A 23,632-nucleotide genomic window follows, 5' to 3' on the forward strand; every position below is an offset into this window, starting at 1 on the left:
CAACAGTTTTGTTGTTCTGATTGCAGTGTATTTATATAATCTCTTTATCACGTATTTGTACAATGTTCTTTTACAATATATTCACAGCTGCGGTTCATATACTGATGATGAGAAGTAGGGGTACCCAGTAATTTGGGGTGTCAGTAAGCCTTTCATGTAAATTCTTCATGCATTTCCTTCTCAAACATTTACACCAGGTATTTGTCTCAATGTGGGAACATCTGATAACTGCATTCTGTGTAATTAACTATTTCAACGCTAGAAGTCAGTGTAGCTCAGTGATCGTGTACATCTGGCACCACTTTACGCCATGAGCTTCATTTGGACCGGTTCTTCGCATTTTACGCAGCATACTTGAGCGCAAGATCGCGAATAGAAGCAAAGACGGTTTCATTTTCAGCAGTGTTGGTGAAACAGAAGACGATGGGCATTGTTTAAAACACGACGGATTAAGTAGCATCGGCCTCACGAAGTAGTTATTTGTCACGTTGAAGTCATGGAACAAGGAGGACGCAAAGTACGGAGGGCACGGCAGATTTCGTTTGTTTTCATGGTTATTCTGGATGTTTTATGCAACGGAGCTTCTGCACAGATCCGCTATTCCATATCTGAGGAGGTTCAACGGGAAACCTTCGTCGGGAATATAGCAAAGGATTTGGGGCTGGATAAGAGTGCACTCAAAGACAGAGGATATCGCATTGTAGCAGGCTCCACTGAGCCCCTGTTTCAAGTGAATCAAAACGATGGTATATTGTATGCAAAAAGAGGAATAGACAGAGAGGAGGTGTGCGACCGGACTAGTCCGTGTTTGATCAATCTGAAAACCGTGCTAGAAAACCCACTGGAAATCCACTATGTGGTCGTGGAAATACTTGATATAAATGACCACTCGCCTGTTTTCCCAGAGAAAGAGAAAAGGCTTGAGATTTCTGAGTCGGCCTTAACAGGAGCGAGATTTCAACTCCAGGCTGCGCGAGACCCCGACGTGGGCCAGTTCTCAATTCAGCAATATAGACTCAGCCAAAACGAATATTTTAGATTAGAAGTCAAGGATAGAGGCGAGGACCGTAAAGTACCATTTTTAATTCTGCAGAAGCAGTTGGATAGAGAAACAGGCGGGAAACTGAAGCTGCGTCTAACAGCCGTTGACGGAGGAAAACCGGTGAAGTCTGGTATGATAGACATTGTTGTGGATGTACTGGATGTTAATGACAACTCCCCGGTGTTTACCAAAGAATTATATGCATCCACACTTAAAGAAAACGTCCCCACTGGCACTGTGGTGATTCAGGTGAATGCAACAGATATGGACCAGGGTGCGAATGGTGAAGTTATGTATTCATTTGGTCACGAAGTCGATTCAAAATTGAGGAATATATTTAGTATAGACGCCAACACTGGTGAAATTAAGGTAACCGGTCAAATAGATTTTGAGGAAAGTAGAAGTTATGAAATTGACATTCAGGCTTCTGATAAAGGACAAGTTCCTCTAACAACTGACAAAAGTGTTATGATAACTGTCCTTGATGTTAATGATAATGCACCTGAGATAGAAGTGACATCATTTTCTAGCTCTATCAAGGAGGATTCAAAGTTAGGAACGACAGTGGCCCTGATTAGTGTCAGTGATTTAGACTCTGGAATCAACGGCAAAGTCATTTGCACGATCAAAGAAGAAGTGCCGTTTACTTTAGCTCCCTCATTGCAAGAAAATATGTATGCTGTTGTGACCAGGTCGAAGTTGGACAGAGAAAATGTTTCCCAATTTGATGTCACAATAATTGCGAAAGATTCAGGTGATCCGTTATTTTTAACTGAAAAGACCATGCGTGTCGTGATATCAGATGTAAATGACAACAGTCCAGAGTTTTCATCAAGCCCGTATGTATTTTATGTCACCGAGAATAACAGCCCAGGAGCCTCGCTGTTTTCAGTAAATGCTTTGGATTGTGATGAAAGTGATAACGCTCTTATTTCATATAGTATTTCCAGAGAAGCAAGCGGAGATAATACATTTACCTCGTTTTTAAATATAAACTCAGAAAGTGGAGATATTTTGGCTCTAAAAAGTTTTGACTTTGAAACCCTGAAAACGTTCCAGTTCCAAGTTGTCGCCACAGATTCTGGAACTCCGTCACTGAGCAGCAACGTCACAGTGAACGTGTTCATTCTGGATCAGAACGACAACGCTCCAGTCATCCTGTATCCAGTCAGCTCTAACGGTTCTGCTGAAGGTGTGGAGGAGATTCCCCGCAATGTGAACGCAGGACACTTGGTGACTAAAGTCAGAGCCTATGACGCTGATATAGGATATAACGGCTGGCTGCTGTTTTCACTGCAGGAACTTACTGACCACAGTCTCTTTGGGTTGGACCGCTATACAGGACAGATCAGAACACTTCGCTCATTCACAGAGACAGACGAGGCTCAGCATAAACTGGTCATACTGGTGAAAGACAATGGGAACGTGTCACTCTCAGCAACAGCTACTGTGGTTGTCAAAGTCGTGGAGCCCAAAGAGGCTTTTGCTGCCTCTGATGTTAAAAGTGCAGCAATGGATGAGGAGGAGAATAACGTGACTTTCTACCTGATGATAACGTTGGGCTCAGTTTCAACTCTTTTTCTCATCAGTATCATCGTGCTGATTGCAATGCAGTGCTCGAAATCCACAGATTATACTTCTAAATATCTACAAGAGCCTAATTATGACGGGACACTGTGTCACAGCATCCAGTACAGATCTGGAGAGAAACGCTACATGCTAGTTGGACCCAGAATGAGTATAGGATCTACTATAGCCCCGGGAAGCCACGCGAACACACTCATGCTCCCTGACAGGAGGACAGCTGGAGAGGTAAGATACATTCATGCGGAAGCTTTAAACTTATGCATTATAACTGTTTTGTACTAATCATGTACGCAAGGTATCCTTAGCAGTAGATCTGCTGACTTTTCTTCTTTATACCGGCAATTGCGTCAGAACAAGCATGATTTATTCCCGTGTTCAGATACTTAACTTTCTCTTTGACGCCTTATTTTGTTGCAGTAAATTCCTTTTTTTTTTACGTTGATTCGTGTCCCATTGATGAATTAATATCATCAATAATATTTCACGAGGACATGAACAAAACATGGCAACAAGTAAACTTTAACATCCTTTAGAAGTGCATGTATGACATCGTAGGGTACAAACACCGGCTGAAGTTAATGAGAGACCATTAAACCGGAAAAAAAAAAATACTGTTTTAAGGAGCACACTGAACTGCAAAACGACAGATTTACTGTACATGGTACTGGGTGTGTTTTTCTTCGTTTCCCTGTATCAAAAACAATCTAACATTTATATAGTGTGCAGCACACGCATCACATTTCTGCAGTAAGAAATCAGATCGCATGGTGTCAGTGTAACGTGATATCTAATCCGTAAACGAGCTTAGTGTCATTGCTGTTTGGTTCCACCTCCTGGCAACATTCTCTCTTCGATACTAACGGGAACGTTTCTGTGCCTATTCTCCGTAAATGGTCGGTTTGCCACAATTTCTGGATATACAGGAAGTTACTCGAAATGAACTGACAGGAAAGTGTTGAATTCCTTCTATACATCGAAGCAGTTGTCCATATGATGGATCACTGATGTTTTCGGGTTTAATCATGGAACAAAGAAGATACGAGAGACGGATGGCGAGAGGATATTTGGTCGGCTGCGTGGTTGCGGTGCTTTTGTGGAGCGTCGCTTCTGCCCAAATACGATATTCCATCTCTGAGGAAGTTAACGAAGGAACTGTGGTTGGAAACATAGCAAAGGATCTAGGATTGGATAAACACACACTGAGAGACAGGAAGTATCGGATTGTTTCTAGTAATGCAGATCATCTTTTCCATGTAAATCAGAATGATGGTGTCCTGTATGTGAGCCGAAAGATTGACAGAGAAGAGGTGTGCGCGCAGAGCAGTACGTGTTTAATAAATCTAAAAACAGTGCTGGAAAACCCTCTGGAGGTGCATTATGTTGTCGTGGAAGTGCTGGATATAAACGACCATTCTCCCAGTTTCCCGGAGAAAGAGACAATGTTGGAGATGTCTGAGTCTGTAACATCTGGAGCACGTATTCAGCTAAAAGCGGCACGTGATCCAGACAGTGGTGTTTTTTCTGTGCAACACTATAAACTCAGCGACAACGATCATTTCCGTTTGGAAGTAAAGGATAAAGGAGAAGATGGTAAAATACCAATATTAGTCATTAAAAAACCTTTAGACCGAGAAACTGCAGGAATCCACTCATTGCTACTGACAGCACTGGACGGAGGAAAACCTCCAAAATCTGGTGAAATGAACATTTTAGTAAATGTTTTAGATGTTAATGATAACACACCTGTTTTCTCTAAAGATGTTTATTCTGTGATGCTGGATGAAAATGCCTTAATAGGCACAACTGTTATACAAGTGAATGCAACTGATTTGGATGATGGTTCAAACGGAGACGTAGTCTACTCATTTACGAACAGTATGAATCAAAGGTTATTAAAACTATTTGATATAAATCCATTAACAGGAGAGATTGTTGTTAAAGGTTTAATAGACTATGAGGAGAGGGATAAATATGAGATTGAAATTCGAGCATCAGATAAAGGCTTTGCTCCTCTGACAACAGAAAAAAGCGTCATAATCAAAATAGTTGACGTAAATGATAACGCACCTGTGATTGAAGTTACTTCATTTTCAAACTCCATCCCTGAAGATTCCAGACCTGGAACTACAGTTGCCCTTATTAGTGTAAATGACTTGGACTCTGGTCTCAACGGAAAAGTTATTTGCTCTCTAGTTAATAATGTTCCCTTTGCTTTATCACCATCTTTACAAGACAACATGTATTCATTAGTAACAAAATCGCCTCTAGACCGAGAGAAACAGTCACATTATGACGTCACAATTACTGCAAAAGACGCTGGCCAGCCTTTATTATCAACTGAAAAGACAATAAGTGTTGTGGTGTCAGATGTGAATGACAACAGTCCAGAGTTTTCACTGAGTCCTTATACTTTCTATCTCACTGAAGCTAATGAGCCAGGAGCCTCTGTGTTTTCTGTTAAAGCTTTGGACCGTGATGAGACCGACAATGCTCGAATATCTTATCATATTCTCAGAGATGGAAGCAAAGATAATAAAGTAACGTCATTTCTCAACATTAATACAGAAAGTGGAGATATTTTGGCTCTAAAAAGTTTTGACTTTGAAACCCTGAAAACGTTCCAGTTCCAAGTTGTCGCCACAGATTCTGGAACTCCGTCACTGAGCAGCAACGTCACAGTGAACGTGTTCATTCTGGATCAGAACGACAACGCTCCAGTCATCCTGTATCCAGTCAGCTCTAACGGTTCTGCTGAAGGTGTGGAGGAGATTCCCCGCAATGTGAACGCAGGACACTTGGTGACTAAAGTCAGAGCCTATGACGCTGATATAGGATATAACGGCTGGCTGCTGTTTTCACTGCAGGAACTTACTGACCACAGTCTCTTTGGGTTGGACCGCTATACAGGACAGATCAGAACACTTCGCTCATTCACAGAGACAGACGAGGCTCAGCATAAACTGGTCATACTGGTGAAAGACAATGGGAACGTGTCACTCTCAGCAACAGCTACTGTGGTTGTCAAAGTCGTGGAGCCCAAAGAGGCTTTTGCTGCCTCTGATGTTAAAAGTGCAACAATGGATGAGGAGGAGAATAACGTGACTTTCTACCTGATGATAACTTTGGGCTCAGTTTCAACTCTTTTTCTCATCAGTATCATCGTGCTGATTGCAATGCAGTGCTCGAAATCCACAGACTATACTTCTAAATATCTACAAGAGCCTAATTATGACGGGACACTGTGTCACAGCATCCAGTACAGATCTGGAGAGAAACGCTACATGCTAGTTGGACCCAGAATGAGTATAGGATCTACTATAGCCCCGGGAAGCCACGCGAACACTCTCATGCTCCCTGACAGGAGGACAGCTGGAGAGGTAAGATATTTTGAAAGAAGCAATGTTCTTCCGTTTTTTTATTTTTAACCTTCGATGTATTGTAATATGGGGATAAACCTCAGAAAACCTCCGTGTCTTTTTTTCTCATCATAGAAGCCAAAATGTTGTATTTAGCAAATCATATACATTTTCTTTCCAGTATGTTTTTCCCATATGAGGGTAGAAAGGACCTATCTAAGAAGCTGTAATATTCTTCCCCTACGTGATAAGTCGTTGTTGATGTGGTTACGTTATGACAACAACATCTAGATAATATTGGTTGAGATGAAGGAAACAATGTGTTTCTGGATGGGCACTATCTCTTGTCTATAAATGTAAATTCATATGTCTTATGAATTTACATATGAACAACATTTTCAGCAAGCATAATCTTAACGAAAACTATGGCAGGATGGTTGATGCTTGATTTATTTGTTTGAAACACTGTATAATGTCATGAGGCTGTGTCATGGTTCGCAAAGTATGTCGTTGAATCTTTTGGCTTTTCTTTGTTTATATACTGCAAGTGTGATGCTTTGTCATTGTAACCAAGTTATTCTTTAAATATTAACGTGAACAGTAATTGAACATATGTTGAGTTAATTCAAGGTTATGTATTCTGTGACCAGTTTTAAAGATCCAACTAGCATCCTCATTTCTCTTTTATACCATTTTGACTTTTAGAATTGCTTGTTATTTTTAATTCATTGCAGATCATTATTCTTGTTAGTCTTCGGGAATAATAATTCATAAATTCATTTGATTGTTTTCCTTAATTATTTATTTATATTTAGGAATCTTTTTTATTTTTATTTTTACATATGCGGCATATTTAAACCAATCTTCGAGTTACATTTCAGCTATTTTTGCTTGTGGGTTTAAATTAGAAATTTAAACTACAGTCATGTTACCAACACAGGAGATCTCAAGGATTGCAGAACCTATACCTGGCATAATGTACAGCAGCAAGGCGTGGCAACACAAAAAAATGCATTATGGCAGAGTTCAAGGTGCTTTATTGTTGACGAATTAACTTGAAACAAGATCACAATAATTCCTCATTAAGAAAGACTCAACTGCAGACGTCGGTATAGTCACTGTCCATGGTGCTGAAAGGGTTTGGTCTCGATTTTCAAAATTTAAATATACAATTTAACAAACGTCAGAGCAGATAATTACATTATTGAAGTAATTTAATAAATACAACTCAATCAAACAACATATATGATGATCGAAAATATTATTTAACATTTCTCACGTTATTTTAAGTACATCTTTTGTTGTACTTTTTTACTCAGTAGTCCATCTCTTCATCCATTACTAAATTACTCGGTGACGTTTGGACTGAGATCCGCAGTATGAAACTAATTGCACTTCGTCTAATGTGCTATCAACATGAACTGTTCTGCAGTGAGACGTCTGGTCGCATGGTGTCAGCGGAACGTAAAAAGTTGACAGGAAGCGAGTTTGAATTGGATTTTGGTTCCACCTCTTGTCGACATTATCTTCGATATTGGTACAGCCTTTACTACGCTTAGTGTTGCAGGACACGCTGTCATTTCTGAATGGTAAGAAGATAATGAATATTTATATACAAGGAAAAGCTGAATTCCGTGTCTAATAATTTTACTCGTGATGGATTACTGATGTTTTCGGGTTTAATCATGGAACAAAGAAGATGCGAGCCACGGCGGGCGAGAGGATATTTGGTCGGCTGCGTGGTTGCGGTGCTTTTGTGGAGCGTGGCTTCTGCGCAATCAAGATATTCCATCTCTGAGGAAGTTAACGAAGGAACTGTGGTTGGAAACATAGCAAAGGATCTGGGATTGGATAAAAGCACACTGAGAGACAGGAAGTATCGGATTGTTTCTAGTAATGCAGATCATCTTTTCCATGTAAATCAGAATGATGGTGTCCTGTATGTGAGCCAAAAGATTGACAGAGAAGAGGTGTGCGCGCAGAGCGGTACGTGTTTAATTAATCTAAAAACCGTGCTAGAAAACCCTCTGGAGGTGCATTATGTTGAAGTGGAGGTGCTGGATATAAATGACCATTCTCCCAGTTTCCCAGAGAAAGAGAAACAATTGGAGATGTATGAGTCCGTGTTGCCCGGAGCACGATTCCAGCTAAAACCCTCGCGGGATCGTGACAGCGGTCAATTTTCGGTGCAACAATACAAACTCAGTCAGAACGATCACTTCCGTTTGGAAATTAAGGATAAAGGAGAAGATGGTAAAATACCAATATTAGTTGTTCAAAAACCTCTCGACAGAGAAACTGCAGGATCCCACTCATTGGTACTGACAGCACTTGACGGAGGAAAACCTCCAAAATCTGGTACTATGAATATTCTAGTGAATGTTTTGGATATTAATGATAATGCACCTGTCTTCTCCAAAGATGTTTATTCTGTTGTGCTCGGTGAAAATTCCATAGTAGGCACAACAGTCACACAAGTAAATGCAACAGATTTAGATGAAGGACCAAATGGAGAAGTAGTTTACTCATTTAGCAACAGTATGAGTCAAAATATATTGAACATATTTGAGATCAATCCATTAACAGGCGAGGTAACTGTTAAAGGTTTAATAGACTATGAAGAGAAGGACAGATATGAAATTGAAATTGAGGCATCAGATAAAGGCTTTGTTCCTCTTACAACAGAAAAAAGTGTCATTATCCAGATAGTTGATGTAAATGATAACGCACCTGAGATAGAAGTTACTTCATTTTCAAACTCCATACCTGAAGATTCCAGACCTGGAACTACAGTTGCCCTTATTAGTGTAAATGACATGGACTCTGGTCTGAACGGAAAAGTCACTTGCTCCATAGATAAGGATGTACCTTTCACTTTATTGCCATCCTTAAAAGACAATATGTATTCATTAGTTACAAAATCACCTCTGGACAGAGAGAAAAATCCCAACTATGAGATAACAATAGTTGGAAAAGACGCTGGTCAACCACCACTATATGTTGCTAAGCAAATAGATATTGTGGTGTCAGATGTGAATGACAACAGTCCAGAGTTTTCACTGAGTCCTTATACTTTCTATGTCACTGAAGCTAATGAGCCAGGAGCCTCTGTGTTTTCTGTTAAAGCTTTTGACCGTGATGAGACTGACAATGCTCTAATATCCTATCATATTCTCAGAGATGGAAGCAAAGATAATTTCGTAACTTCATTTCTCAACATTAATACAGAAAATGGAGATATTTTGGCTCTGAAAAGTTTTGACTTTGAAACTCTGAAAACGTTCCAGTTTCAAGTTGTCGCCACAGATTCTGGAACTCCGTCACTGAGCAGCAACGTCACAGTGAACGTGTTCATTCTGGATCAGAACGACAACGCTCCAGTCATCCTGTATCCAGTCAGCTCTAACGGTTCTGCTGAAGGTGTGGAGGAGATTCCCCGCAATGTGAACGCAGGACACTTGGTGACTAAAGTCAGAGCCTATGACGCTGATATAGGATATAACGGCTGGCTGCTGTTTTCACTGCAGGAACTTACTGACCACAGTCTCTTTGGGTTGGACCGCTATACAGGACAGATCAGAACACTTCGCTCATTCACAGAGACAGACGAGGCTCAGCATAAACTGGTCATACTGGTGAAAGACAATGGGAACGTGTCACTCTCAGCAACAGCTACTGTGGTTGTCAAAGTCGTGGAGCCCAAAGAGGCTTTTGCTGCCTCTGATGTTAAAAGTGCAACAATGGATGAGGAGGAGAATAACGTGACTTTCTACCTGATGATAACTTTGGGCTCAGTTTCAACTCTTTTTCTCATCAGTATCATCGTGCTGATTGCAATGCAGTGCTCGAAATCCACAGACTATACTTCTAAATATCTTCAAGAGCCCAATTATGACGGGACACTGTGTCACAGCATCCAGTACAGATCTGGAGAGAAACGCTACATGCTAGTTGGACCCAGAATGAGTATAGGATCTACTATAGCCCCGGGAAGCCACGCGAACACTCTTATGCTCCCTGACAGGAGGACAGCTGGAGAGGTAAGATACATTTGATGAAAACCCAGGTTGTATCCGATGAAGTGTTACTTACAGTATACTTTAATATTTTAAGTAACAATTTGCTCATTGGACATCCTGCATAATCCGTAAAGTCATTTAAACTCTCTGGGCTACAGTGACGCAATCCAAGGACATTCATGATGTTTGACAGTATTGAAAGTGGCTTCATTTGCTGTCCATGGTGCTGAAATGTGAAACTAGCTCTGATGTCCAGATACCTGATGTTAACATGTAAAGAAAAAAAAACTCAAACCAGTAATTTGTTAACAGCAATTCATTTCCAATTTTGTTTTCATGAATGGGAGTCAAAATCATTACACCTGAGCATCTAACATTGGGTAGGATGTGTTTTCTCCAGCTCCATTCAAAGGAATCAACATGATGTGTTTGCTTGTTAAATCCACTTGAGAAGGCGTTCTCTGATTGGATGTAGGCAAATTTCATTCATAACCTACACACACAAGTGCAATGTACATAAACAGAATACGTTGACATAGTGATTTTATAAATGAATGCTGTAGAAACTTTGATGTCCTTGCAGTGGGTGCAGACATCGCATGGTGTCAGTGTGCATGGAGAATAACGGCTTTAACTTCTCGTCACTGCCTTCTGGTTCCACCTCTTTATCGCGCTCTCAGTTCGATGAAAGCAGAATCGCTTGGCGGCTCGCTGCGATCTTTATACATTTTGTCCTCTGTTTTTAACATTTCGTTACAAGGGGGATAATTTGCATACACGGATGTGTTGGATTATTTATTTACAGCACGGTTATTTAATCCCGTGAGGAATCCTAAAGTGTGATTTTCAATCATGGAACAAAGAGGATGCGACTCGAGAAGAGCGAGAGGATATTTGGTCGGCTGCGTGGTTGCGGTGCTTTTGTGGAGCGTGGCATCTGCGCAAATACGATATTCCATCTCTGAGGAAGTTAACGAAGGAACTGTGGTTGGAAATATAGCAAAGGATCTGGGATTGGATAAAAGCACACTGAGAGACAGGAAGTATCGGATTGTTTCTAGTAACGCAGATCATCTTTTCCATGTAAATCAGAATGATGGTGTCCTGTTTGTGAGCCGAAAGATTGACAGAGAAGAGGTGTGCGCGCAGAGCAGTACGTGTTTAATTAATCTAAAAACAGTGCTGGAAAACCCTCTGGAGGTGCACTATGTCATAGTGGAGGTGCTGGATATAAACGACCATTCACCCAGTTTCCCAGAGAAAGAGAAACGTCTGGAAATTTCAGAATCTGTGTTGCCCGGGGCACGATTTCAGTTAAAACCCTCGCGGGATCGAGACAGTGGTCAATTCTCTGTGCAACAATACAAACTCAGTCACAACGATCACTTCCGTTTGGAAGTTCGGGATAAAGGAGAAGATGGTAAAATACCAATATTGGTTTTGCAGAAATCTTTAGATAGGGAAACAGCAAGAAGTAACTCATTAGTGCTAACAGCTCTGGATGGAGGGAAACCTCCGAAAACTGGAAGTATGAATATTGTAGTAAACGTTTTGGATGTTAATGATAACACACCTGCTTTCTCAAAGGAAATTTATTCAGTTACGCTCTCTGAAAATTCTCCTGTAGGCACAACAGTCGTACAGGTAAATGCAACTGATTTGGATGAAGGTCAAAACGGGGAAGTGTATTACTCATTTGGTAACAGTGTGAGCAATACACTATTTAAGCTTTTTGATATAAATCCATCAACAGGCGAGATACTCGTGAAAGCTCGTATAGATTATGAAGAAAGAGACAAATATGAAATTGAAATAGAAGCATCGGATAAAGGTCTTGCTCCGCTTACTACTGAGAAAAGCGTAATTATCCAGATAGTTGACGTAAATGATAACGCACCTGTGATTGAAGTTACCTCATTTTCAAACTCAATAGCTGAAGATTCCAGACCTGGAACTACAGTTGCCCTTATTAGTGTAAATGACTTGGACTCTGGTCTCAACGGAAAAGTTATTTGCTCTATAAGTGATAATGTTCCTTTTGTTTTATCACCATCTTTACAAGACGACATGTATTCATTAGTAACAAAATCGCCTCTGGACCGAGAGAGACAGTCAAAGTATGACGTCACAATTACTGCAAAAGACGCTGGCCAGCCTTCATTATCATCTGAAAAGACGATAAGTGTTGTGGTGTCAGATGTGAATGACAACAGTCCAGAGTTTTCACTGAGTCCTTATACTTTCTATGTCACTGAAGCTAATGAGCCAGGAGCCTCTGTGTTTTCTGTTAAAGCTTTTGACCGTGATGAGACCGACAATGCTCGAATATCTTATCATATTCTCAGAGATGGAAGCAAAGATAATAAAGTTACTTCATTTCTCAACATCAATACAGAAAGTGGAGATATTTTGGCTCTAAAAAGTTTTGACTTTGAAACCCTGAAAACGTTCCAGTTCCAAGTTGTCGCCACAGATTCTGGAACTCCGTCACTGAGCAGCAACGTCACAGTGAACGTGTTCATTCTGGATCAGAACGACAACGCTCCAGTCATCCTATATCCAGTCAGCTCTAACGGTTCTGCTGAAGGTGTGGAGGAGATTCCCCGCAATGTGAACGCAGGACACTTGGTGACTAAAGTCAGAGCCTATGACGCTGATATAGGATATAACGGCTGGCTGCTGTTTTCACTGCAGGAACTTACTGACCACAGTCTCTTTGGGTTGGACCGCTATACAGGACAGATCAGAACACTTCGCTCATTCACAGAGACAGACGAGGCTCAGCATAAACTGGTCATACTGGTGAAAGACAATGGGAACGTGTCACTCTCAGCAACAGCTACTGTGGTTGTCAAAGTCGTGGAGCCCAAAGAGGCTTTTGCTGCCTCTGATGTTAAAAGTGCAGCAATGGATGAGGAGGAGAATAACGTGACTTTCTACCTGATGATAACTTTGGGCTCAGTTTCAACTCTTTTTCTCATCAGTATCATCGTGCTGATTGCAATGCAGTGCTCGAAATCCACAGACTATACTTCTAAATATCTACAAGAGCCTAATTATGACGGGACACTGTGTCACAGCATCCAGTACAGATCTGGAGAGAAACGCTACATGCTAGTTGGACCCAGAATGAGTATAGGATCTACTATAGCCCCGGGAAGCCACGCGAACACACTCATGCTCCCTGACAGGAGGACAGCTGGAGAGGTAAGATACATTTGATGAAAACCCAGGTTGTATCCGATGAAGTGTTACTTACAGTATACTTTAATATTTTAAGTAACAATTTGCTCATTGGACATCCTGCATAATCCGTAAAGTCATTTAAACTCTCTGGGCTACAGTGACGCAATCCAAGGACATTCATGATGTTTGACAGTATTGAAAGTGGCTTCATTTGCTGTCCATGGTGCTGAAATGTGAAACTAGCTCTGATGTCCAGATAGCTGATGCTAACATGTAAAGAAAAAAAACAACTCAAACCAGTAATTTGTTAACAGCAATTCATTTCCAATTTTGTTTTCATGAATGGGAGTCAAAATCATTACACCTGAGCATCTAACATTGGGTAGGATGTGTTTTCTCCAGCTCCATTCAAAGGAATCAACATGATGTGTTTGCTTGATAAATCCACTTGAGAAGGCGTTCTCTGATTGGATGTAGGTAAATTTCATTCATAACCTACACACACAAGTGCAATGTACATAAACAGAACACGTTGACATAGTGATTTTATAAATGAATGCTGTAGAAACTTTGATTTCCTTGCAGTGGGCGCAGACATCGCATGGTGTCAGTGTGCATGGAGAATAACGGCTTTAACTTGTCGTCACTGCCTTCTGGTTCCACCTCTTTATCGTGCTCTCAGTTCGATGAAAGCAGAATCGCTTGGCGGCTCGCTGCGATCTTTATACATTTTGTCCACTGTTTTTAACATTTTGTTACAAGGGGGATAATTTGCATACACGGATGAGTTGGATTATTTACTTACAGCACGGTTATTTAATCCCGTGAGGAATCCTAAAGTGTGATTTTCAATCATGGAACAAAGAGGATGCGACTCGAGAAGAGCAAGAGGATATTTGGTCGGCTGCGTGGTTGCGGTGCTTTTGTGGAGCGTGGCTTCTGCGCAAATACGATATTCCATCTCTGAGGAAGTTAACGAAGGAACTGTGGTTGGAAATATAGCAAAGGATCTGGGATTGGATAAAAGCACACTGAGAGACAGGAAGTATCGGATTGTTTCTAGTAATGCAGATCATCTTTTCCATGTAAATCAGAATGATGGTGTCCTGTATGTGAGCCGAAAGATTGACAGAGAAGAGGTGTGCGCGCAGAGCACTACGTGTTTAATTAATCTAAAAACAGTGCTGGAAAACCCTCTGGAGGTGCACTATGTCATAGTGGAGGTGCTGGATATAAATGACCATTCTCCCAGTTTCCCAGAGAAAGAGAAACAATTGGAGATGTATGAGTCCGTGTTGCCCGGAGCACGATTCCAGCTAAAACCCTCGCGGGATCGTGACAGCGGTCAATTTTCGGTGCAACAATACAAACTCAGTCAGAACGATCACTTCCGTTTGGAAATTAAGGATAAAGGAGAAGATGGTAAAATACCAATATTAGTTGTTCAAAAACCTCTCGACAGAGAAACTGCAGGATCCCACTCATTGGTACTGACAGCACTTGACGGAGGAAAACCTCCAAAATCTGGTACTATGAATATTCTAGTGAATGTGTTGGATATTAATGATAATGCACCTGTCTTCTCCAAAGATGTTTATTCTGTTGTGCTCGGTGAAAATTCTGCAATCGGCACACCTGTCATACAAGTAAATGCAACAGATTTAGACGAAGGACCAAATGGAGAAGTTGTTTACTCATTTAGCAACAGTATGAGTCAAAATATATTAAACATATTTGAAATCAATCCATTAAATGGCGAGATAACTGTTAAAGGTTTAATAGACTATGAAGAGAAGGAGAGGTATGAAATTGAAATTGAAGCATCAGATAAAGGTTTTGTTCCTCTTACAACGGAAAAAAGTGTCATTATCCAGATAGTTGACGGAAATGACAACGCACCAGAGATTGAAGTTACTTCATTTTCAAACTCCATACCTGAAGATTCCAGACCTGGAACTACAGTTGCCCTTATTAGTGTAAATGACATGGACTCTGGTCTCAACGGAAAAGTTATTTGCTCTACAAGTGATAATGTTCCTTTTGCTTTATCACCATCTTTACAAGAAAACATGTATTCATTAGTAACAAAATCGCCTCTCGACAGAGAGAGAAAGTCAAAGTATGACGTCACAATTACTGCAAAAGACGCTGGCCAGCCTTCATTATCATCGGAAAAGACGATAAGTGTTGTGGTGTCAGATGTGAATGACAACAGTCCAGAGTTTTCACTGAGTCCTTATACTTTCTATGTCACTGAAGCTAATGAGCCAGGAGCCTCTGTGTTTTCTGTTAAAGCTTTTGACCGTGATGAGACCGACAATGCTCTAATATCCTATCATATTCTCAGAGATGGAAGCAAAGATAATAAAGTAACTTCATTTCTCAACATTAATACAGAAAGTGGAGATATTTTGGCTCTAAAAAGTTTTGACTTTGAAACCCTGAAAACGTTCCAGTTCCAAGTTGTCGCCACAGATTCTGGAACTCCGTCACTGAGCAGCAACGTCACAGTGAACGTGTTCATTCTGGATCAGAACGACAACGCTCCAGTCATCCTGTATCCAGTCAGCTCTAACGGTTCTGCTGAAGGTGTGGAGGAGATTCCCCGCAATGTGAACGCAGGACACTTGGTGACTAAAGTCAGAGCCTATGACGCTGATATAGGATATAACGGCTGGCTGCTGTTTTCACTGCAGGAACTTACTGACCACAGTCTCTTTGGGTTGGACCGCTATACAGGACAGATCAGAACACTTCGCTCATTCACAGAGACAGACGAGGCTCAGCATAAACTGGTCATACTGGTGAAAGACAATGGGAACGTGTCACTCTCAGCAACAGCTACTGTGGTTGTCAAAGTCGTGGAGCCCAAAGAGGCTTTTGCTGCCTCTGATGTTAAAAGTGCAACAATGGATGAGGAGGAGAATAACGTGACTTTCTACCTGATGATAACTTTGGGCTCAGTTTCAACTCTTTTTCTCATCAGTATCATCGTGCTGATTGCAATGCAGTGCTCGAAATCCACAGACTATACTTCTAAATATCTTCAAGAGCCCAATTATGACGGGACACTGTGTCACAGCATCCAGTACAGATCTGGAGAGAAACGCTACATGCTAGTTGGACCCAGAATGAGTATAGGATCTACTATAGCCCCGGGAAGCCACGCGAACACTCTTATGCTCCCTGACAGGAGGACAGCTGGAGAGGTAAGACATATTTGATGAAAATCCAGCTTGTTAGCGATGGGAGTCTTACTTATACCTATATATATATAAAGCAAAATATTGCACATTGATCATCCTGCACTTCATCCTTAAAGTCATTTTAACTCTCTGGGCTACAGTGACGCAATCCAAGGACATTCATGATGTTAGACTGAAATAAAAGCGGCGTCATTTGCTGTCCATGGTGCTGAAATTTTCTGCTCTGATGTCCAGATAACTGATGATAAAATGTAAAAAAATAAATAAAAAAAAACTCAATCCAGTAATTTGTTAACAACAATTCATTTAAACTTGTATTGTCATGCCTATGAACTGAATGGTGTTCTAACATTTGGGAGGGTGTGTTGTTTCCAGCTTCAATCAAAGGAATTAACATGATGTGTTTGCTTGTTTGATTCACTTGAGAAGGCGTCCCCTCATCTTATGTAGGCTAATGTCATTCATAACCTCCACATCGGGGCAATGTACATACATACACCACGTTGGCATTGTGATTTTATAAATGAAGGCTATACACTTTTGATGTCCTTGCAGTGGGCAAAGACATCGCATGGTGTCAGTGTGCATGGAGAATAACGGCTTTTACTTGTCGTCACTGCGTTCTGGTTCCACCTCTTTATCGCGCTCTCATTTCGATGAAAGCAGCATCGCTTGGCGGCTCGCTGCGATCTTCATTCATTTTGTCCATTTTTTTAACATTTTGGAATTAGGGTGCTCATTTACATACACGCTTGTGTTGGATTACTTAACTACAACACGGTTATTTAATCCCGTGAGGGATCGTAAAGTGTGATTTTCAAATCATGGAACAAAGAAGATGCGACGCAAGAAGAGCGAGAGGATATTTGGTCGGCTGCGTGGTTGCGGTGCTTTTGTGGAGCGTCGCTTCTGCGCAAATACGATATTCCATCTCTGAGGAAGTTAACGAAGGAACTGTGGTTGGAAATATAGCAAAGGATCTGGGATTGGATAAAAGCACACTGAGAGACAGGAAGTATCGGATTGTTTCTAGTAATGCAGATCATCTTTTCCATGTAAATCAGAATGATGGTGTCCTGTATGTGAGCCGAAAGATTGACAGAGAAGAGGTGTGCGCGCAGAGCAGTACGTGTTTAATTAATCTAAAAACGGTGCTAGAAAACCCTCTGGAGGTGCATTATGTTGTCGTGGAAGTGCTGGATATAAACGACCATTCTCCCAGTTTCCCAGAGAAAGTGACAACGTTGGAGATGTCAGAGTCTGTAACACCTGGAGTACGTATTCAGCTAAAACCCGCTCGTGATCCAGACAGTGGGCATTTTTCAGTGCAACACTATAAACTCAGCGATAATGATAACTTCCGTTTGGAAGTAAAGGATAAAGGGGACGATGGTAAAATACCAATATTAATAGTTAAAAAATCTTTAGACAAGGAAACTGCAAGAAGCCACTCATTGCTACTGACAGCACTGGATGGAGGAAAACCTCCAAAATCTGGTGAAATGAACATTTTTGTAAATGTTTTAGATGTGAATGATAACGCACCTGTTTTTTCTAAAGATGTTTATTCTGTGATGCTGGATGAAAATGCTCCAGTAGGCACAATAGTTATACAAGTGAATGCAAGTGATTTAGATGATGGTTCAAACGGAGAAGTAGTTTACTCGTTTACTAACAGTATCAATCAAAGGTTATTAAAACTATTTGATATTAATCCATTAACAGGCGAGATAATTGTGAAAAGTTTAATAGACTATGAGGAGAAAGAGAAATATGAACTTGAAATTCGAGTATCAGATAAAGGTTTTGCTCCCCTGGCCACAGAAACAAGTGTCATAATCAAAATAGTTGACGTAAATGATAACGCACCTGTGATTGAAGTTACTTCATTTTCAAACTCAATAGCTGAAGATTCCAGACCTGGAACTACAGTTGCCCTTATTAGTGTAAATGACTTGGACTCTGGTCTCAACGGAAAAGTTATTTGCTCTCTAGTTGATAGTGTTCCTTTTGCTTTATCACCATCTTTACAAGACAACATGTATTCATTAGTAACAAAATCGCCTCTGGACCGAGAGAGACAGTCAAGGTATGACGTCACAATTACTGGAAAAGACGCTGGCCAGCCTTCATTATCATCTGAAAAGACGATAAGTGTTGTGGTGTCAGATGTGAATGACAACAGTCCAGAGTTTTCACTGAGTCCTTATACTTTCTATGTCACTGAAGCTAATGAGCCAGGAGCCTCTGTGTTTTCTGTTAAAGCTTTTGACCGTGATGAGACCGACAATGCTCGAACATCTTATCATATTATCAGAGATGTAACCAAAGATAATAAAGTAACTTCTTTTCTCAACATTAATACAGAAAATGGAGATATTTTGGCGCTAAAAAGTTTTGACTTTGAAACCTTGAAAACGTTCCAGTTCCAAGTTGTCGCCACAGATTCTGGAACTCCGTCACTGAGCAGCAACGTCACAGTGAACGTGTTCATTCTGGATCAGAACGACAACGCTCCAGTCATCCTGTATCCAGTCAGCTCTAACGGTTCTGCTGAAGGTGTGGAGGAGATTCCCCGCAATGTGAACGCAGGACACTTGGTGACTAAAGTCAGAGCCTATGACGCTGATATAGGATATAACGGCTGGCTGCTGTTTTCACTGCAGGAACTTACTGACCACAGTCTCTTTGGGTTGGACCGCTATACAGGACAGATCAGAACACTTCGCTCATTCACAGAGACAGACGAGGCTCAGCATAAACTGGTCATACTGGTGAAAGACAATGGGAACGTGTCACTCTCAGCAACAGCTACTGTGGTTGTCAAAGTCGTGGAGCCCAAAGAGGCTTTTGCTGCCTCTGATGTTAAAAGTGCAACAATGGATGAGGAGGAGAATAACGTGACTTTCTACCTGATGATAACTTTGGGCTCAGTTTCAACTCTTTTTCTCATCAGTATCATCGTGCTGATTGCAATGCAGTGCTCGAAATCCACAGACTATACTTCTAAATATCTACAAGAGCCTAATTATGACGGGACACTGTGTCACAGCATCCAGTACAGATCTGGAGAGAAACGCTACATGCTAGTTGGACCCAGAATGAGTATAGGATCTACTATAGCCCCGGGAAGCCACGCGAACACACTCATGCTCCCTGACAGGAGGACAGCTGGAGAGGTAAGATACATTGACGCTGACCATAATACAACTATACCTATCTTTTAATTTTAAGAAGAAATGCAACAATTTTTAGTTCATCTAAATACAGATAGTTAGCATCAATTTACATTGGATCATTTAGTTCACAAACACTTCGAGTATATACTTGTACTTGGATGAATTAACACGCTATCGCAGGTTTCCCTTCTATACATTGTATAAACTCTCACTGAATTGCATTTTAATCCTGTAAAATGCAACATTCTAGTGCAATTTGTAGCACAGTGTTAATATTAATGTGGAATCTATTTTGACAGTCATTAACGAAGTTCAATTTATAAGGTATTTCATATATATATATATATATATATATATATATATATATATATATATATATATATATGCATATATACATATATATATATACATATATACATATACATATACATATATATATATATATATATATATATATATATATATATATATATATATATATATATATCTTGGCATTTCTTATAAAGCAGTATCTCCATTTTGTCTATACATCAAACTACATTTCTTCTTTCTGTTTCGGTATGCAATTTTCAATACAGTTCAATTTATCCCGTCACCTTAGATTGCAGAAGGAACTGTCGCTGTCCGTAGTGCTGAATCTTTGTTTTTTTGTAATAAATATATGATAGTCATATATCTGTACATGTCACAGAAATAAGGATTCAGAAGTACAAATTATTGAAAAAATATATACATATATTTTGAAGTACGTATTGGTATTGGAGATCATTGCTTAAAGAAATTGACTGACCTCCGCTGTTTGTCTCTTTTGCCTTTAGAGTTTTCGATGTCGTAACGTTTGTTGTCACTATATTGTTTGCTCAAATAGTGTTGCAATAACTGTTTGGATCGCATGGTGTCGGTAAAATAGCAACTTTAGTGCCGAGAGCTTTTCGACATCTCTGTTCGGTCCAATCCTGCATTTTGTCATTACGTGTCAAAGGCTTCAACACAAAACTAGCTCTGTCTATTCCAAGGACTGTATGGGCGATGGAACGCAGTTTGCAGAGAAATAAGGCTGATTTAGTTTCTTGACCACACAATTACAGATCACGGAATTATTGTATTTTGTTCGTGTACATTATGGAACAAAGCGGACGCCTAGCTTGGATTGAACGATGGCGATGTGTCGCCTGCATGTTGGCTTTGGTAACGTTTTGGAGCGAAGCCTCGGCTCAGATCAGATATTCCATTTCCGAGGAGATGAAAGAAGGAAGTGTTGTTGGAAACATTGCGAAAGACTTAGGAATTGATAAGGTTACGCTGAAAGATAGAGAATACCGTATCGTTGGCAGTTCAACGGAACCTCTTTTTCGTTTGAATAATGACGACGGTGTCCTGTACATCAGTAAGAAAGTGGACAGAGAAGAGATCTGTGAACGAAGCAACACCTGTGTAATTAACCTCAAAACAGTGCTAGAGAATCCTCTGGAAATCCATTATGTGGCCATAGAGGTGCTGGATGTAAACGACCACTCCCCCGTCTTTCCGGAGAAAGAGAAGCGACTGGAGATATTTGAATCGACGTTACCGGGCGCACGATTCCAGCTCCAACCTGCACGCGACCCCGATGGTGGCCAGTTTACTGTTCAGCAGTATACACTCAGCCACAATGACCACTTTCGTTTGGAAGTTAAGGAGAGGGGCGAAGACCGTAAGATGCCCTTTCTGATATTAAAGAAGCAGTTAGACAGAGAGGCTTTGAGAGAACACAGGCTTCTGCTCACGGCTATTGATGGAGGGAGGCCGGCCATGTCTGGAACAATAGAAATACTAATTGAGGTGCTTGATGTTAATGACAATTCACCTGTTTTTGCAAAAGATGTATATACTGCTATTTTAAATGAAAACGCAGCACTTGGCACCTTAGTTATTCAGGTTAATGCTACTGATTTGGATGAGGGTGCTAACAGTGAAATTGTTTACTCATTTGGTAAAGAAGTGGATAAACATTTACAAAAACTGTTTAGTATAGATCCAGTGACGGGCAAAATTAATGTGACCGGTCAGATTGATTTTGAAGAAAATGAAAGCTATGAAATTGATATACAAGCTTCAGATAGAGGAACTATCCCTATTTCCATATACAAAACTGTGATAATAAAGGTAATCGACCTAAATGATAATCCCCCAGAGATTGAAGTTACATCATTTTCCAAATCAGTTCCCGAAAATTCTAAAATTAGAACAACTGTAGCTTTAATCAGTGTGAATGATTTGGATTCAGGCCCCAATGGTCAGGTTTCCTGCTTCATACGTGAGGACGTTCCTTTCGCTGTATCTCCATCCTTGCAAAATAATATGTACGCGATAGTAACCAAATCACGACTGGACAGAGAAGAAAAGTCTTTCTATGAATTTACAATTGTTGCAAAGGACACTGGTGAACCATCGCTTTCATCTGAAAAGATAATCAGTGTTGTTGTATCAGACGTGAACGATAACAGACCACAGTTTTCACTGAGCCCATATATGTTCTACATTCCTGAAAACAATGATCTGGTAGCACCTGTTTTTTCAGTCAAAGCATCTGACCTTGATGATAATGATAATGCGCATATTTCATATCACATTCCACGGGATAGTAGTGGAAATAATGTAGGCCTGTTTTTAAATATCAACTCAGAAAATGGAGATATTTTGGCGCTAAAAAGTTTTGACTTTGAAACCTTGAAAACGTTCCAGTTCCAAGTTGTCGCCACAGATTCTGGAACTCCGTCACTGAGCAGCAACGTCACAGTGAACGTGTTCATTCTGGATCAGAACGACAACGCTCCAGTCATCCTGTATCCAGTCAGCTCTAACGGTTCTGCTGAAGGTGTGGAGGAGATTCCCCGCAATGTGAACGCAGGACACTTGGTGACTAAAGTCAGAGCCTATGACGCTGATATAGGATATAACGGCTGGCTGCTGTTTTCACTGCAGGAACTTACTGACCACAGTCTCTTTGGGTTGGACCGCTATACAGGACAGATCAGAACACTTCGCTCATTCACAGAGACAGACGAGGCTCAGCATAAACTGGTCATACTGGTGAAAGACAATGGGAACGTGTCACTCTCAGCAACAGCTACTGTGGTTGTCAAAGTCGTGGAGCCCAAAGAGGCTTTTGCTGCCTCTGATGTTAAAAGTGCAACAATGGATGAGGAGGAGAATAACGTGACTTTCTACCTGATGATAACTTTGGGCTCAGTCTCAACTCTTTTTCTCATCAGTATCATCGTTCTGATTGCAATGCAGTGCTCTAAATCCACAGACTATACTTCTAAATATCTACAAGAGCCTAATTATGACGGGACACTGTGTCACAGCATCCAGTACAGATCTGGAGAGAAACGCTACATGCTAGTTGGACCCAGAATGAGTATAGGATCTACTATAGCCCCGGGAAGCCACGCGAACACACTCATGCTCCCTGACAGGAGGACAGCTGGAGAGGTAAGATATTGTTTAGACAGGTGTTTTTCCCTTACAAATAGTATATCCATATTGACACATTAAACACAAGCAATTGTGTTTTGGGAATGTGCTAATAATCTATTTGTTAATATTCAACAAACAATGTATGTCAACATGTTCACTTTTAGTATTCATAATGGACAAAGCAGGAAAGTGTTCACTGTCCGCGTTGAAAGCGATGACTGAAGCTTAAGTTGATGAAACCTTTCAGTTAAGATGCAAGCGGAAATATCTTGACCATATTGTATTGAGAGACTAAGACTTTAGACGTAATACTTTTAAATATGGAATATTGTTACATAGCTATGAGTATACATTATATCATTCATAGAATAGGTTGTAAACATCAACATCACGTTGAATTATGTATTTTGCCTCCATTCCATTGTGTTAAAAATGGTTTGGATGGAGTGCACTTTTTTATTTTACACTCCCATTTTCAGCAGGCAAAAGAAAAATGTAGACACTCGTCACTCGTCAAATACATATATGTTCATATTTAAAGTGTGTTTGCCTTGTCACGTCAGCTCGCATGGTGTCACTGCTTGTGAACGTGAAC

The 23,632-nt window shown here is 40.5% G+C and overlaps 7 protein-coding genes across 8 annotated transcripts in view; all 7 read left to right on the forward strand.

The window, feature by feature from the left end:
- Positions 1-23,632, forward strand: part of LOC137791793 (protocadherin alpha-C2-like) — a 148,438-nt gene that overhangs the window by 20,889 nt on the left and 103,917 nt on the right. The window contains exon 1 of one of the 2 annotated variants that reach the window (XM_068587017.1): positions 3,652-6,006. The exons of the other annotated variant lie outside the window; for it this stretch is intronic. Coding sequence (XP_068443118.1) covers positions 3,652-6,006 — 2,355 coding nt within the window. Of the gene's footprint in view, positions 1-3,651; positions 6,007-23,632 lie in introns of those variants that run through there. 2 annotated transcript variants of the gene reach the window in all.
- On the forward strand, positions 374-3,202 carry LOC137793436 (protocadherin alpha-3-like). The gene is made up of 2 exons (XM_068589597.1): positions 374-2,854; positions 3,185-3,202. The coding sequence occupies exons 1-2, from the start codon at positions 497-499 to the stop codon at positions 3,200-3,202; spliced, it is 2,376 nt and encodes a 791-aa protein (XP_068445698.1). The 5' UTR covers positions 374-496.
- LOC137793445 (protocadherin alpha-3-like) lies at positions 7,570-10,040 on the forward strand. Its single transcript, XM_068589609.1, has one exon. The coding sequence runs from the start codon at positions 7,653-7,655 to the stop codon at positions 10,038-10,040; it is 2,388 nt and encodes a 795-aa protein (XP_068445710.1). The 5' UTR covers positions 7,570-7,652.
- On the forward strand, positions 10,671-13,226 carry LOC137793453 (protocadherin alpha-8-like). Its single transcript, XM_068589623.1, has one exon. It carries the CDS (start codon positions 10,857-10,859, stop codon positions 13,224-13,226), a length of 2,370 nt encoding a protein of 789 aa, XP_068445724.1. The 5' UTR covers positions 10,671-10,856.
- LOC137793460 (protocadherin alpha-3-like) lies at positions 14,045-16,414 on the forward strand. Its single transcript, XM_068589635.1, has one exon. The coding sequence runs from the start codon at positions 14,045-14,047 to the stop codon at positions 16,412-16,414; it is 2,370 nt and encodes a 789-aa protein (XP_068445736.1).
- Positions 17,221-20,630, forward strand: LOC137793486 (protocadherin alpha-3-like). Its single transcript, XM_068589671.1, has 2 exons — positions 17,221-19,575; positions 20,592-20,630. Exons 1-2 carry the CDS (start codon positions 17,221-17,223, stop codon positions 20,628-20,630), a joined length of 2,394 nt encoding a protein of 797 aa, XP_068445772.1.
- Positions 20,698-23,624, forward strand: LOC137793501 (protocadherin alpha-3-like). Its single transcript, XM_068589698.1, has 2 exons — positions 20,698-23,052; positions 23,601-23,624. The coding sequence occupies exons 1-2, from the start codon at positions 20,698-20,700 to the stop codon at positions 23,622-23,624; spliced, it is 2,379 nt and encodes a 792-aa protein (XP_068445799.1).

Source organism: Clinocottus analis, unplaced genomic scaffold, assembly GCF_023055335.1.
Source record: "Clinocottus analis isolate CAN_PGR_092001 unplaced genomic scaffold, fCliAna1.0.p SCAF_10, whole genome shotgun sequence".
Lineage (NCBI taxonomy): Eukaryota > Metazoa > Chordata > Actinopteri > Perciformes > Cottidae > Clinocottus > Clinocottus analis.

Excerpts from the sequence above, each read along its gene's own strand:
- LOC137793436 (XM_068589597.1), top strand. The coding sequence starts at position 497 with ATGGAACAAGGAGGACGCAAAGTACGGAGGGCACGGCAGATTTCGTTT.
- LOC137793445 (XM_068589609.1), top strand. The coding sequence starts at position 7,653 with ATGTTTTCGGGTTTAATCATGGAACAAAGAAGATGCGAGCCACGGCGG.
- LOC137793453 (XM_068589623.1), top strand. The coding sequence starts at position 10,857 with ATGGAACAAAGAGGATGCGACTCGAGAAGAGCGAGAGGATATTTGGTC.
- LOC137793460 (XM_068589635.1), top strand. The coding sequence starts at position 14,045 with ATGGAACAAAGAGGATGCGACTCGAGAAGAGCAAGAGGATATTTGGTC.
- LOC137793486 (XM_068589671.1), top strand. The coding sequence starts at position 17,221 with ATGGAACAAAGAAGATGCGACGCAAGAAGAGCGAGAGGATATTTGGTC. Across the intron at positions 19,576-20,591 it reads ACAGGAGGACAGCTGGAGAG|GACTGTATGGGCGATGGAAC; the intron begins GTAAGATACATT and ends GTCTATTCCAAG.
- LOC137793501 (XM_068589698.1), top strand. The coding sequence starts at position 20,698 with ATGGAACAAAGCGGACGCCTAGCTTGGATTGAACGATGGCGATGTGTC. Across the intron at positions 23,053-23,600 it reads ACAGGAGGACAGCTGGAGAG|CTCGCATGGTGTCACTGCTT; the intron begins GTAAGATATTGT and ends TTGTCACGTCAG.